This window comes from Zasmidium cellare, assembly GCF_010093935.1.
Source record: "Zasmidium cellare ATCC 36951 unplaced genomic scaffold M409scaffold_26, whole genome shotgun sequence".
Taxonomy (NCBI): domain Eukaryota; kingdom Fungi; phylum Ascomycota; class Dothideomycetes; order Mycosphaerellales; family Mycosphaerellaceae; genus Zasmidium; species Zasmidium cellare.
Window position 1 is genome coordinate 1 of NW_022986970.1, and position 14,788 is coordinate 14,788.

At 50.3% G+C, this 14,788-nt stretch overlaps 4 protein-coding genes across 4 annotated transcripts; 2 read left to right on the top strand and 2 right to left on the bottom strand.

Moving 5' to 3' along the window:
• Window positions 1–1,487: 1,487 nt before the first annotated feature.
• M409DRAFT_25152 (uncharacterized protein) lies at window positions 1,488–2,015 on the bottom strand (the record flags this gene model as incomplete). Its single annotated transcript, XM_033807563.1, has 1 exon — window positions 1,488–2,015. The coding sequence occupies one exon, from the start codon at window positions 2,013–2,015 to the stop codon at window positions 1,488–1,490; it is 528 nt and encodes a 175-aa protein (XP_033665160.1).
• Window positions 2,016–2,467: 452 nt separating this feature from the next.
• M409DRAFT_56559 (uncharacterized protein) lies at window positions 2,468–4,011 on the top strand (the record flags this gene model as incomplete). Its single annotated transcript, XM_033813327.1, has 2 exons — window positions 2,468–3,666; window positions 3,729–4,011. 2 exons carry the CDS (start codon window positions 2,468–2,470, stop codon window positions 4,009–4,011), a joined length of 1,482 nt encoding a protein of 493 aa, XP_033665161.1.
• Window positions 4,012–4,459: 448 nt separating this feature from the next.
• On the top strand, window positions 4,460–7,521 carry M409DRAFT_67840 (uncharacterized protein; the record flags this gene model as incomplete). Its single annotated transcript, XM_033817578.1, has 9 exons — window positions 4,460–4,770; window positions 4,825–4,878; window positions 4,933–5,593; window positions 5,646–5,791; window positions 5,844–5,963; window positions 6,257–6,392; window positions 6,449–6,619; window positions 6,688–6,712; window positions 7,385–7,521. The coding sequence occupies 9 exons, from the start codon at window positions 4,460–4,462 to the stop codon at window positions 7,519–7,521; spliced, it is 1,761 nt and encodes a 586-aa protein (XP_033665162.1).
• A 1,494-nt stretch (window positions 7,522–9,015) lies between these two features.
• Window positions 9,016–10,363, bottom strand: M409DRAFT_56562 (uncharacterized protein; the record flags this gene model as incomplete). The annotated part of the gene is made up of 2 exons (XM_033813328.1): window positions 9,016–9,787; window positions 9,843–10,363. The coding sequence occupies 2 exons, from the start codon at window positions 10,361–10,363 to the stop codon at window positions 9,016–9,018; spliced, it is 1,293 nt and encodes a 430-aa protein (XP_033665163.1).
• Window positions 10,364–14,788: the final 4,425 nt, after the last annotated feature.

The window sequence follows — 14,788 nt, forward strand, 5'->3', positions numbered from 1 at the left end:
CTAGTTTCTCTCTATACTCTTAAAAGAAGTAGACTATATAGAGCTAGTAGGAGAATACTTATTTTAATTACTTATTAAAGTAGATAGAAGTATAGTTAATAGCCTAAAGCTAGTAATTTTAAATAGAGATAACTAGGTAGTATTAATACTTATTAAAAATACTTATATCTATAATAGATTAAAGTATATTAATATAGCCTATAACTTTATTAGAAGACTCTAGTAGTAGAGAAAGATTATAGTAGAATATATTCTAATAAAAAAGATAGTTACTAATAGTTTTATAAAGCTAAAAAATAGGTCCTAATTCTAGGAGTTTATAAAGTAACTTTATATAGCCTAGGAGTAAAAAGGAGTAAGTACTTAAATATATTAATAATATATTTAAATACCTAAATACTAGGCTTAGGAGTTATACTATAGCTATTACTACTATACTATAGTAATAGAATAGGTTCTAATACTTAATTAGATAGAGAAAAATTTTTTATATTATATACTACTACTTAGATTTTATTTAAAAATATATATACTAGTTTAAGTAGGAGTATTAAATAGTATAGTCTAGATAAATAAGCTAAAATAGATACCTAAAGTATTAATACTAAAAGTTATATAACTAAAAAGAGCTTATTTTACTTTAGTCCTCCTACTTCTTATAACTAACTAATATAATTATAACTAGGTTAGTTCCTACTATTATTTATTAATTTAGTTATTTCTACTATATTTAATATCTATATAAACCCTATAGAGTAGTTTTAGCTTAATACTTATTATAATAGCGTTTAACTTACTATTTAATTTTACTATTAAGTTTATAATTATACTTAAATCTCTACTTTAAAATTATTTTAGTAGTTTATTAACTCTCTCCTTTTAATAAACTCTAACTAAAAATTTAAGCTTAGTACTTATACTAAGTAAAATTCTAGGATTAATTAACCGATCCTAATACTATACTTAATAGAAAGTAACGCTAGGTCTAGATATAACTATAAAAGTAGCTATAGTAGAAGTATAAGCTTATAGATCTATAAAGTTTATTTATTTTAACGACGCTATAAAGTATACTAATATATTAAAACTAAGTATTAGTACTTATATTACTAAATAATATATCTACCTCGTAAATATTAACTCTAAGCTTAACGTAATCTAGTATACCTAGCTAAGTTAATTATCCTTAAGAGTTCCTATTTACGATTATAGTTCTTATTTTTCTACGGACGTTATCGTAAGTATTTAAATCTACGGATATAATTTAGAGGAACTAGATCTTCTCTTCGATAAGTCTAGAATAGCGAGAGAAGTATAGTTAAGGAATTAATCTAATAAGATAGCTACCTAATTTTTACTTTTACGATCGATCTTCTAGGTACTAGCCGACTACGGATTCTTAAACCTAGACGAACGAAAAGGCGAATAACTATATAATATCTTAGCGCTCTTATACTCCCGCGCTTGTTAAACTCCTTCTACCTCGATTAACCTACGAACTCTAAGCCTAGCTTCCTCCCGTTTTCAAGCTCGACTTCTTGACACTGCATTATAACAGTAACTATCCGAGCCCACTCGCTCTCACTCCTGTTGTGCCATGCGTGCATGGTACTCCGCTGCACGACAACGTCTCCCGCCTTCACAACCCTTTTCTCTCCCTCGTCCAGCTCCAGCTCAATCTGCCCTTGCACCACAACCACGAAGTCGATACTGACAGTTCGATGCATTGGCGAAGAGCTGCTCGGCGGCACGTCGAGGTACCAAACGTTGGGACCTCCGTCGGGTCTGACAAGGTTGTATTCTGTTGGTTTTGGCAAAAGCGACTTGTAGCCCTCAAGATCGGCGGACTTGGTCAGAGAAGGTGATGAGAGACTCGAGTAGACGAGGCGCTGGACGGCTCCACCCAGATCTGCCTCCTCAACCAGACTGGGCGGGAGTGAAGAGAACGTCGATTTGCCCAACAAGCTGTTGGTGGTGATGTAGCGATTTGGGGGTGGAGGTGGCCCGGACGACATTGCGAGCGTTGGATATGTGTTCGTTTGCAAAATCGAGTGAAGTGGTACGAGCTGGGAAGCGCGATGGAAGGCTGTCGAAGTACAACACAGATGTGGCTGCAATGCAGGAGCGTTGGTTTAAGTGCTCGTGCGTTGACCTGTTGCGGTTCTCGAGAAACGCATGTGCGATGTTCGCACTGAGTAGGCAGGGTCATCAGGCTTCGGAGTTTCGGGTGCCGGACTTTGCATGCTTTGCTCAAAGCTCGTGAAATGTTTGTCAGCGGCTGTAGCATGGCCCTCAAGAAGACCAGTCACATGACTGTGACTCAGCGAAAGCATTTCGGCTCTTCCTTGCTCAGCCGTTCGACAGCAGAGCCCGGTCAACGCACTGGGGCGTCTTCTTAACCTCAACTCGTAAAGGCATCCAGCGACTGAAGCTGCTACACCATCGATGGGGGAAGACTGAAACAGAAATGGCGTCGGCCAACGCTGCGCTGTCCGACATTCACGAGGTACGCATCTCGCGCAAGGCTAGCCTGACCTCCAAGCTCATGCGGACGCAGCGATTCCACATTTTGCGAGATGAGATCGAAAAGGCGATGGGCAACATGTTCAACCGGTACCCGCACCATCTCGTACAGCTCCAAAGCGAGCTGGTCCAGCTGTGCGAGCAGCTTCTCTCGTCCTGGCTCGGACCAAGCACAGGACAAGACGAAGTCGAAACGGCTGCATGGAGCTCCAGCGATGCTGCTCTGGGAACTGCTCCATACAGGGAGCGAGATCTTCCAAGCTGCTTCCAGGATCGTCCTCGTTCAACAAATACAGGCAGGTTGTCAATGAGTCAGATTGACGAGGTTCACGCTCGCAATACACGAGCATCCACAATAGACAATTCACAAGACACTCGGCGTATACTGATTCCAACCCCTGTGATGACGGAACATATGCCCCTCTCCACCAGTCTCGACGCGATATCGGGTTTCGCTGCTGACGACCACCTCAATGACAGTCTCAGCAGTGGTCAATTGTCTCGGCTTCCCAGCTATACAATCTCTCCAGTCGTCATCCGCGAGCAGATCAAGACCATGGTTCTGCCGCATCAGATATCCTGCTGGTCACTGCTACTTCGCCTCTTCTACGCAACCGGTAGTCCCGAAGCCTTCCTCCAACTCAGAGATGCATGCCACTTTACACGGAGAATGCCAGGCTCGACAGCACCACAGCCTTCGGACGATGTAGCGGCTACAGTCAAGGCACTTGATGATCTTGATAGCACTTCATTCATCACATCGGTACTTCGAAGATACCACCTCGTCCGTCTAGTTGAACACCGCAATCGCCTCTTTGAAAACCACCAGTCGCAGCATAATGCAGAAACGGTCAGGCAGTTCAAGTACGGCCATAGCAAGGTGAAGCAACTCCGGCCACGAGAGGGACAGAAAAAGGCTGCTTCCGCGACGCTCAGAGATTTGATGGTAGGAGCATACCCGCACCTTCACGACGCATCCAATCAACCGTTGCACAATCTCTCCGGCCAGTACGACAAGTCATATGCAACCCTCAAACGAAGACTTGGGTATGGGAAGAGCTGGCACACTCTCGCACAGAAGTTCTCCATTGGCATTCTGTGTCTGGTCCCAGTCGCAGGTGAATTCAGCATATACAATCATCAGTGAGCGACATCTGTCTCCGACTAGCGATACATGAAGACGTCTCGGCTAATACTGCATACAGGATCGAGAAGATGCCGAATGAAGCGTTCCAAACCTTGCTGTCGCTTTTGTTGGACCACCGTGGTAGTTTCCTACTCATGTCCAGCCAAATGCTTTCTCTCCACATCTTCGACATTCTGCTACGGCGAGACCTGCGGCAGTGGTATCCTTTGGAGAACTTCTCGGATCAAATCACCTTCAACGAAGGCTACGACTCGTTTGGCCTGGTAATTGGATGCACGAACAAGGCTGCAGAGCATCCAAGAGGGAATGAAGGAGACGGCGAAGCTTTACATGTGGAATGACCGAAAACTGTGGAGTCAGCGTGAGCGGTTTGGTGGTAAATCAGATGTAGCCAACATGAATCGAGACAATGGAATAGAATGAGAGCTCGCCAGTGCGTCAAAAGCCAGCTCCTCAATGAGAGGGATCTCTCAAGGCATGATCTCAAGGATACGAAAATCACTTAGCAGCGATGGACTTCACTATCGCAACGAAGGCTTCGGCCGGCAAAGAATACAGCCTCCTCTCAACCCGATTAGTCACCGACTCTTTTTGAGTCTCCTCGCAGGGCTGTTCGTAGTGATTATGAAGATCGACGTCGGGTTTTCGGGCGAACCGTCCTTGCAGGCTGTAAAAGCCAGTTGAGCTTAATTGGAAAGACCGTGGCCTTTCTGGCATACCACTGCTGCATTCCCCCCTCTCTCTCTCTGCCAAGCGCCAAGCAGAATCGTCATCATCCACAACACCAACATGGCAGCAAGCGTTCCGGCCAAAGCAAAAGATAATCATTCAATTCCCCACTTCGCGCAGGTGTTAGACCAGGCAGGCGTCACCGACGACGTCCTTCAGTGGCAGTATGACGGGTCAGGGACAGACAGCGAGCCGTACCTTGTGACTTGGATCGACCATGACCCTCGAGATCCCATGGGCTACACCGCTGTCCAGCGTTGGACGTTGACCTTGATCAATGCGGGTGCCTCGTTGGCCGTCTCATTCGTGAGCTCGGCCTACACCGGTGGAGCGAAGGAGATCCAGCAAGAGCTGGGCATGGGAGAAGAGGTGTACGTGAGAGGCATTGACTTGGATATCAATCAAAGCTGTTGACACATTGGCAGGTTCACACTGGGTGTGAGTCTATGTGTTCTGGGCTTCGCGCTGGGCCCGTTGCTGTGAGTCAATTTCAAAGCATGCAACAAGGCAACTAACGCATGATGACCCGAAAGATGGGCACCCTTGTCCGAAATCTACGGCCGTCAAATCCTCTTCACGACGACATACGCAGGCTTGACGGCTTTCAACGCTGGTGGCGCGGGGGCAAAGAACGTCGCCACACTCCTCATCCTCCGATTCCTCGCTGGGGCCTTTGGGTCAAGCTCCTTGACCAACTCAGGAGGCGTAATTGCCGACATGTTCCCAGCAAAGCAACGTGGTTTCGCTATTGCTGTCTTCTCTGCTGCTCCCGCTCTTGGGCCCATCTTCGGCCCCATAGTAGGAGGATTCGTTGGGGAGTCGATCGGTTGGCGTTGGATACAAGGCATAATGGCCATTTTCACTGGAGCTTTGTGGATCATTGGATCTGTCTGTTGCCCAGAGACGTATGCGCCAGCTCTGCTTCGGCAGCGAGCCAAGAAGCTTTCGAAGATAACTGGTCGTGTCTATCGAAGCGAGGTTGATGTGCAGCAAGGCAATACGTTCGAGGAAACGTTCAAGATCGCACTGTCGAGACCTCTCACACTCCTCCTGCTCGAACCAATCGTGCTGTTACTCAGCACATATCACGCGGTCATCTATGGGACGCTTTATCTCTGCTTCGGTGCCTTCCCAATTGTCTATCAGGAAGGGCGAGGCTGGTCGCCCGGCGTTGGGGGTCTTGCATTCCTTGGGGTAAGTCCTTCGTCTTGCAACCCAAGACTCAGATCTTGACAGTGCTTTGCAGGTGGCGGTGGGGACCATCCTCGCCGTCTTGACGGCTGTCTGGGAGGATCGTCGATATGCTCGAGTCTCTGACCGACATGACGGTTTTGCGCCGCCCGAGACTCGCCTGCCGGTATGCATGGTCGGCGCAGTAGCCATTCCAATCGGGTCAGTTATAAAGAACGGACAATTGGCTCAGGCTAACCATGTGATAATCTAGACTGTTCTGGTTTGCCTGGACGAACTACCCATCCATCAACTTCATGGTCTCCATCATCGCAGGAGCACCCTTTGGCTACGGGCTCTCCCTCTTCCCCCCCCCCCCCCCCACACCTAAAATGTTCAGGGTCCAAAACAAAAACCAAAGAACTTAATTGGTTGGTCAAGCGAAAGAAAAAAAGAAGGGTCTAGCAGGTGAAGAGTCAAGTCTACGCAGGTGTAAAAAAAAAAAGAATTGTAAAAAGAATGTAAAAAAAAGTGTGATTGTTTCCCCTTCGCCGCCCCATCGAACAGGTTTCAAAGGTTAAGAGGACCCCCCCTATCGGGGGGGGGGGGGGGGGGGGGGGGGGGGGGGGGGGGGGGGGGCGAAGGGGGGAGGGGGAACGAGTCAACAATATAATTAATAAAGCCGAGGTCCGTATGTTACATTTGGCTCGGCATCATGAACTACCTTGTCGACTCCTACACCATATACGCCGCTTCAGCACTTGCTGCCAATACGGTCATGCGATCAACATTAGGCGCAGTGTTCCCACTCTTTACAAGCCAGGTGAGTACACACAGGAACCTTCGCCGAGCCACAGCTAACAACATGATGACTCAAAGATGTACGCTGCTCTGGGTATCCATTGGGCATCATCCATTCCGGCATTTCTGTCATTAGCTTGCGTTCCATTGCCATTCTTATTCTACCGATACGGTCCCGCCATCCGTGCAAGATGCAAGTATGCGGCAGAGTCCAATGACTTCCTTGAAGAAGTGCAGAACAAGGCTTCGGTTGCCAGTCCCATTGACACGAAAGCATGAAGGAGGCCCTCGCAGCTGATGAAACGGTGGGATGGCAGAACGATGTGGTCACTGAATGTCAATGTATCTATGGAGCTTCAAAAAGCCCGCTGAAATATAGCACTTGTGTGGCGTGAGGTACTTCTTTGTTGTTCCCTCTGTCCAAGCGCAGCAAATGTGGAGTGCTTGTTTGGTTGTATTCTGGGAAATCATCTTCATGGCTATGTCTATGAAAGTTGTATACTCTACTCGGCATTGACAGCGATGGCATGATTCCGTCACTATTCTCCGCCCAACGCGGCGAGTAGCCCTGGAAGGATTTGTGTCTCGGTGAAGTTCCAGATGCCTGGAGATGCCTCCGTTTCGAATGCAGAGCCTGTCCACCAAGTCCTCTGCTGACCCTGCAAAGCGTTCAGCTGATCGTAAAAGCCAGCTTTAATCGCATCCTCAGAGACAGTAAATAAATAAGGTGAGTGGTCGTGGAACTCCGCCAGTTCGACTTCAGTACCATTTGGCGGGGAGAATCCATACGCTTTCTGCAGTTGGGCTACACTTGCAAACATCTGCTCCTTTACGTACGCATCTGGCAGATAGTGCGCGGAGCCATACTCCACTTCGTACGCATTGGGCACATTTGAGGATGGATACAGCACAGCAGTGGCGGGCATCGCAGGTATGCCCAGCGGTGCGTCGGGGTCGAAATTGTTGATCGCCATGTCCGTGGGAGCGCCGGTGTTCAAAAAGACTGAGTTCCAGACGTAGCTATTGTTGAATTGGCCAAAAAGGTTTCGCTCATTGCTAGTGAGATCGAGGAACTGGAGCGTCTGCACCTTGGGAGGAATTGCCATTACAAGTTGCAACGCTCGGATTGTGGTGAGTCCATGAGGCGTTGAGAAACTCACTTCGACTTGATCATCGCTTCTTCGTATTTGGTAGACATGGCTTTGAAGGAGGACATTCGTTCCGTTACCGAGTTTAGCCAAGGCAGCATTGTCTGGAAATGAAGTCAGCTATCAATTATCTGCCTTTACGATGCACAACATACAAATAGCTTGGTTGTCGCCTTCAGCTTGCGTGATTATGGTGCTCGTTTTTCCGGGCAGGTTCTGCCATTTCATCATGTAAAACGTCGGCTGGGCGAGGATGTTGCCGGCAAGGTTTGTGTAGAACAGCTGCTCGGCCACGCCTCCCATGCCATACTTCACAAGGTAGTCTCCAAATGGTAGGAAGAGTTCTTCTGGCACAGGGCTGGGCAAATTGTAGCCAGCCTCGTCAGTCAGCCATGGGTACTCCTTCAAATGTTCGATCCAGATCCCAAACGCTTCTGTAATGTTGCCGGTGATATTGGAACCCGAGCCTGAGGAACTACCTGGCCTGTCGAGATGTCGGCGTACTCGCTCGGTGGATCGTTGCCGAAATCTTTCCACTGAACGCCCAGGTAGTTGAAATAATCCGTCACAACGGGGACATCGATGAAAATGATAACTCCATAATCGAAGGTCTTTCCGGTCGATGGATCGACATAGGTATTGACGTGCCCGCCGAGTCGGTCTTCCCTTTCCAAAAGTGCAACTGACTTTCCTTCTTGCTGCAGCCGAACCGCAGCGTGCGTCCCAGCAGCGCCACCACCAACCACTACAACGTCTCTCTCAAGAACTCGCGGCTTTCCGTATGGTCCATGGGGGTAGAAATGTGCCGTGGCGCTCGTGATGAACAAGATAACATGCCAGAGGCCATGCCATGTTAGACCCTGTGATCGAGCAAAGCCCATGATTGCGAACGGATGGAAATTCGTTCCGGGAAAAGTTGGGGACGCTGCAGCAAGAGCATTTTATCTCAGCGATCTTCTTGTCATGCCTCCCATGCTGTGTGGGTAGAAAGGATGGAACGTCGAAGGATTACCACTTTAGGGCTTCCAGTGATCCTATTAATGCCGTCTGAACAAAATCGATCTGTCGTAAATCGATCTTGGAATGGCAGCCGACGATCCGAGCGGCGGACGATGAGATAGAATCCCTCGTAGCAGTGTTCCCAGCAAGAAATCTTACGAACCACGTCGAATGTGATTTCAGTCATTACTGGGCCTGAATTCATCAGGGAACAGCTTATGAGAGCACTTGCCGAGTGCGTAGCAGGACAATCAGATCCGTACGTCATGAATACGAGAAGGGCAGAAGGGCAAGGTTGCGACGCTGCACAGGCGTTCGGGCGGGATGATGTCGTCGGAGCAACGAGGACGAGGTGGCCGAATCCTCTAGAACTATGGCTGATAGCGTTGAAACTGCGACAGCCCGAATCGTGGGACAGCATGTATCATAAATGCGTCTGCTTCATTGACGGATGCCGCAGAATGCCAGACCGAGATTTTCTGGGTATTCAGGCCTGTCTCATTCACCAACAGATCGTTCGATCAGCGTCGACGTGGAGATCCTCGTGGCTCTGGTGCAGTTCACCAGCCCTTGCAAGAATGGTTTGAGGTCTGATCCACCAGCTCCAATGGCGCCACCTCCAGCCTGAGTTCCCTTCGCAAGACCAAAAGACGTCTTGCCCCGTCGGTCCGCTTCTCGCACGGCGTATTTGGTCGCAGCGGAGAGATGGACTCGGCGGAACCTAACGATCTGGTCCAGGACGCCGTTGTACGCAGGCAGCAGAGCCGGAGTGCCTTCGACATACAGCTTGATGGTACTACTGTACGACGCCTCGAGCTCTTCCACCATGTGCCTGTGATCGCGAGGCATGTGCGATCGTACGTTCCGAAGCATCGAATGCTGATGCTCGTCATGTTGGACGCCCAGCAGCACGTCTATGGTCTGAAATAATGATGACTGAGCCGCCGAGATTCCAACATACTTTCTCGTCTCACCCGGTGGATCAATCCCAGCGTAATGCACTCCGGCACGAAGCCCCGTTTCTTCACCCTTCACAAGCCCCCAGCCTGCAAAGTATGGCCTCATCTTCCAGTAAAACAACTCAGACTTCATTTTGAGGACTTGTTTGAGCAGCCGCACCATTTGGGCCAGAGCAGTGATAGTGCAGTCAAACAGTCCAACGATGAGTTTTTCGTCTGGTTGGACTCCCGCTTCGTGGGCATGGGAAATGGATGAGGCAATGAGGATGAGGCTATTAACAGCCTCAGCTCCTGCAGCTTCGACGCATGCACTGTGCGAATTTGTCAGTGAAGCATCTCCCTTGTGATGAAAACAAGTCATCTCACCTGACTGCATAGAACAGCTCTTCATCGCTTGTACCCGTGAAAGTCAAGTCAACCTCAACATTCTCAGGGCACCATCCTCTCTCCGGCTGGATGAGCGAGCAGTTCCACAACACTGTGGTGGCATAGGTTGCCAAGGGCGCTATTCCCAGCTCCTCGGCCAGGCTATGTAGTGGGATAGCCAGTTGAGGCGGCAGCTGCTGCAAGATTTCCGTATTCCCATCTCCCCATATGTATGCATGGGCTACAAAGCCCAGTATCTTCAACGCTCGTTGCTTTTCTTCTGTCTGCAGACCTTCATAGTTGTCCAGAATCGCTATCCTGTCCACCTTCTCACGCAGAATACGTCCAGTAGCAGCTACATGGAATGGAGGGTCGGAAATTAGATCCTCAAAGGCAGCGTGAGAAGCCGGCAGGATTGATTTGCACGATGTCGATGGCAAGAACGCAGATTCGATTGAGTAGCTCCAGCGACGAAGCAAAAACGTGGCTTCGAACAGTTGCGTTCCCGGAAGAGAGACCATAGTTGCAGGTCACTGAATGATAAGAAGGGTGGCGAGTAAAAGCTCGATCGGGTTGCTTCTCAGCACCAACGAATTAAGTACGAAGAATGAAATACCGCAAGTCTTGAATGGCTAGTCTCTCATTCAAAGCCTCAACCGTCTTGAAGATGCGAGCCATGTTCGCCGCAGCCTTCTCGTCGCGCCACCCGAATTGGGCAATGTCGCCGAGGCTAGCATAGTGTGCCCATAAAAGCGCAATGCTCAAACTTTAGCCCTTGATGTGAGCTCTTTCGGTGGGCGATCAGCCTCGTGAGCTTGACGGGTGGCAGCATGTGGCAGTTGCATGGAGTTACGATACTAGATCTGCTAGGCTCTGGGGTGTCTCGAAGCCTGATCCGTCGAGTGGCTGGACGTTGTGCTCTCCTCAAAAGTCCTCGGAGCAGATCTGACAGCGAGTCCATGTCAAAACCGTCATGCGCTGCATGCGAGGCAGGCATGAGACTCGAGCGGCATACACAATAGATCTCGTCTGGATTCGAGCACTAAAGGAGTTGCATCGCTCTTGGCCGGATCCTTGCCGTGGAGTGCCGCCGTTCGAACATTTTGCTCTGGCATTGACCGCGCCAGTTCACTAGACTCTATCTTGTTCCTGGTGCGTGGCTCGCATTGACAACATGAGTGGTCCATACTCCTAGAAGCATCGACTGCTGCTTCGGCGTGCATTTTTAGCCCGGAGTTGAACGCTCCGGGGGTGGCGAGTCCGATAGGTGATATTTTCGAAGGCGATGGACCTTGCATCACATCATCGAACGGAGATATCCTTAGGGGAGTGCACCAATGCACGAACTCCCCATCCGGCCAGTGAGGGTCATGCAAGCAGGTGAAGTCGACACAGGCTGCAGGAGTTCGGTCCCGCCGAACTTCAGGGTGAAACCTCCGTCACTCAAGAGGAGTTCTGGAGACAAGAGTTGCCTTCCAGCAATCGGTGGTGCATGAGATCTTGGAGCAGCTCAAACCTCTACCCACACCTCGAGCCTGAATGCTCGCATGAGCAGCATGGCGAGGCAGCGCATCCTCGATTCAGAGAAGACCATTAAGTCGGGCTGTGACTCTTCTTCGCATTGAAATGCTCTCACCAGGCACTCTGCAATAATCTATTTGTTGCATGGACATACTGCAGTGTTTGAAAGTCAAAATGCGCTTTCCCCATGTCGTAAAAGGCCATTGCTCCGATGCTCCCAGATTCTCGCTCCGTGGCGACTTTGCACGGTCTTTGACCTCGCAGAAGTCCCTTCTGCCGCTCATCTGTGGCTCCTAGAGTTGCCTGATGGCTAGAATGCGTGCACGACATCGTCACTGCAGTCATGGCCGTGAGATGGTCTGTCGTTAGTCTTGGAGCACTCTTCATTTTTCTGGGCTGTCTTGTGTATAACGTTGTCATCGATTGAAGCCATGAGACACATGCAGGTCGCACGTCGCTTTACCATATGCAGGCTCATCATGCTCCAAGTAGCCGGCGGCGTAAGGCGCAGGATGTTTTGTGACATCCGAAGCACCGCTCATCACCCACGCAGTCTTCATACCCATGACCATGTGCAGCAGGGTGTCGCAGTGAATCATCCAGAGTATAAGTCGACAGGATCAGCATGGCACATCTGCCGAGAGGAGAAGACGTCCTTACCCTGAGCCGTGGACTCGGTGCTGTTCTAACGTCATCCATATACGTGTATTTGTAGAGTTGCAAGGTATCTCTCAAAGCTGGCTGATGGCCTGCATTCCTGATCCGCATATTGTTCTCGGGGGCACTGTAGACGCCTCGGCCACATCCAAGATCGTAGACACGTTCATCATGGAAACGCCAATGATGCGCATCGAGCCCGCTCGAGCTGTTCTTCGGTTGGTTGACGATGACAACGTTGATATCTTCGCCAACTTCGGCGGGATGTGTGTTTGTCGCTGGCTAGCACCCTCCATATTGAGCTACGGCGGTATCGTAGTTGGGTATCGCCGCTTCTCCAGAGGTATGAATGTCAATAAGATAAGTGCAGGGTACGTCTGGCGTGGTGTTGTTCAAACCAGGACTTCATTTGAATCCGTCCATGCTCTGTTTTCCACAGTCCAGAAGCTGTCACCCTTAGGGCTGTCTGATAACGACTGTACGTTAACGAGATCGACCGTCTTCGTGGCTATTATATCGATATAGCGCATCGAACCATGTGCTCTTATAGATAACGATTGTGCGAGCTACGCTGACAGCTAGAAATCTCGTATGGGGATGACAGAAGTAAGTGCCTGCCTCGCCGATGCTGGAGCGCAATTCGTAGTCAAAGAAATAGCCAGTCTGCAGGCGGGCTGTCAGCAGTCAATGGCCGCAACCAGTCTCTCGGTTTCTACACGCAATAGCTGCTCTTCCGATAGTACTCGCAGAGCGTAGTTTGGTGAGAAGCTAACGTCGTGTAGGTGCCGTTGTGCCGAGAGTACTACTGCGGCGAGGTAGGTCTCCAACGCTAGGCAGCTAGGAAAAAATACCCGAGGCAACATATCTCAACTTGCGCTGACATTATGTATGACACATCTCGGCAAGTAGTAGCACTTTTCCATCGATACAGATGAGTTAGGACGGCTTGGGCAAGACCAGCCCACCATCACCGTCGCCGCCGCCGCAGAGCAGCCTCATCGGCGCAACAGACAACAGCATCTTCCGACGGCTAGATAGTCGTGCGCGCATGTCGCTCAGAAGCGTGTCTCCTGCTGACTGTCGAAGTAGGTATATGGCGTAGACCGAGAAGTGAGGCGCTGCCGAATCCAGACTGATCGGGGTCTGGGGCCAGAGTGCTTGTCGCCTGTCCGAATGCTGCTGACCCAGGACGTTAGCTCTTGGCTCCTGATCTGCTGTGAACTTCAATCAGCTCTTTCGATCTTCGGACGATGTTGCAGCTGTGCTCAGAGTGGGTGTGATTGCCGAAAGGTGATGTTTGGGAAGAAGAACGGCGGAAACGATCCGCGCCGGAACTGTCTCCGGTCCCGGTCAGGGGTTCAAAGATGGCTGGGGTGTTCATCGTCTGCATTTTGCTTCGCTCCGCCACCACAACGGCGCTGACAAGCATCGACGGCGGCACAGCGATCAAGACCAAACCAGAATCCTGATGGCCGGCGACATACAGACGGTGCGACCCTGATGGTAGCACAAGAATCGGGCAGGCTACAGGACGAGACGTACGACGCTGTTCGAGGACGAGAAGTACTGCTCCAACCTCCAACTTGCCAGCAGTAGCAAAGATGGGATGGCAAGGCAGGCCTGTGGACAAGAGCTGAGAAGCCAACAATATACCCTCATCGCCCGCAGAGCGGCCCAAATCCTCCTTGCTCGTGCCCATGTGGCCTCAAAGCAATTGAGACAGGCCTGGATGTGGGGACTGCAGTCCTCTGCATCCGCTTCTCTTGCCATCGTGCGATTCTGTGACGTTGAGTCTGTTTTCAACAGCGGGCTCCGGCGGAACTTGAGTTGCTTCCACTCTCCCACGGACGTTTCCCATTACATCTGTGGATGTTCTCTTTGCCGGTCGTACTCGGTCAGCGTACGCTTCTTGGGCGTTGTGCTCGACCAGCTGTGGCTCTCTTGTGCCTGCCAACTCATTTCCGCACACAGGAACACATTGAGTTTACGCCGATGTAGCGACCCGTCTCGGACGTCGCAGCCCGATACTGCCACCAAACGCACCCGCAAGCATCGTCAGGACTTGAGGCATTCCGAGCTTGAGCTGCCTGTTGTTGAAGAATTGATGTCTCACGACTCGTTGGCTCGGGATCAAGGCAGAAGACCTGCTAGCCGATGCTCGAACCGCTGGTTTTGTTCGATTTGGTCGGGTATCGCGGTATGATTTCTGCGAAATTCCGAACAAGGCTATAGCACTAAATGGAGACAGTACACCTGAAAGGTATGTATGCAGCATCAGCTCTCCAGCCTTCGGTGTTTCCGGGCCCAGACGCATATAGGCCGTGGCCGCCGGCGGCGCGCACGGATGATTGCTTACCAGCCACGTGCGATAAGGTAGGCTGCACATGACGAGATAAGGTGTAGCGTCAAAGCAAGCTATGACGGCAGTGATAGGAGGAGGCCTGGGGCATCTGGGGTCCTTGGCGGGCACCTCGTTGCTCGATGTGATCGAGTAACACGGCCTGCCCCGCCCACCACTGATATCGTTGCAGGAGATCAGCTCGACGACACACGTCCTCGGCGTCATCCTCTTATCTCTCACACGCACATCTCCAGCGTTCAAAGCCGCTTTCCTTCGCATCCATCACTGCACTCGACAGAGCCCAGCTCATCGAACGGGAAACAGTAGCCGACTGCATCAGAAAATTTTCCTGTCTTGCTTTTCGCTTATCTGTACGTCCCTAGCACGATACTGGCGTGAGCTACATTAAAAAGGCCTGTCCCGGGCC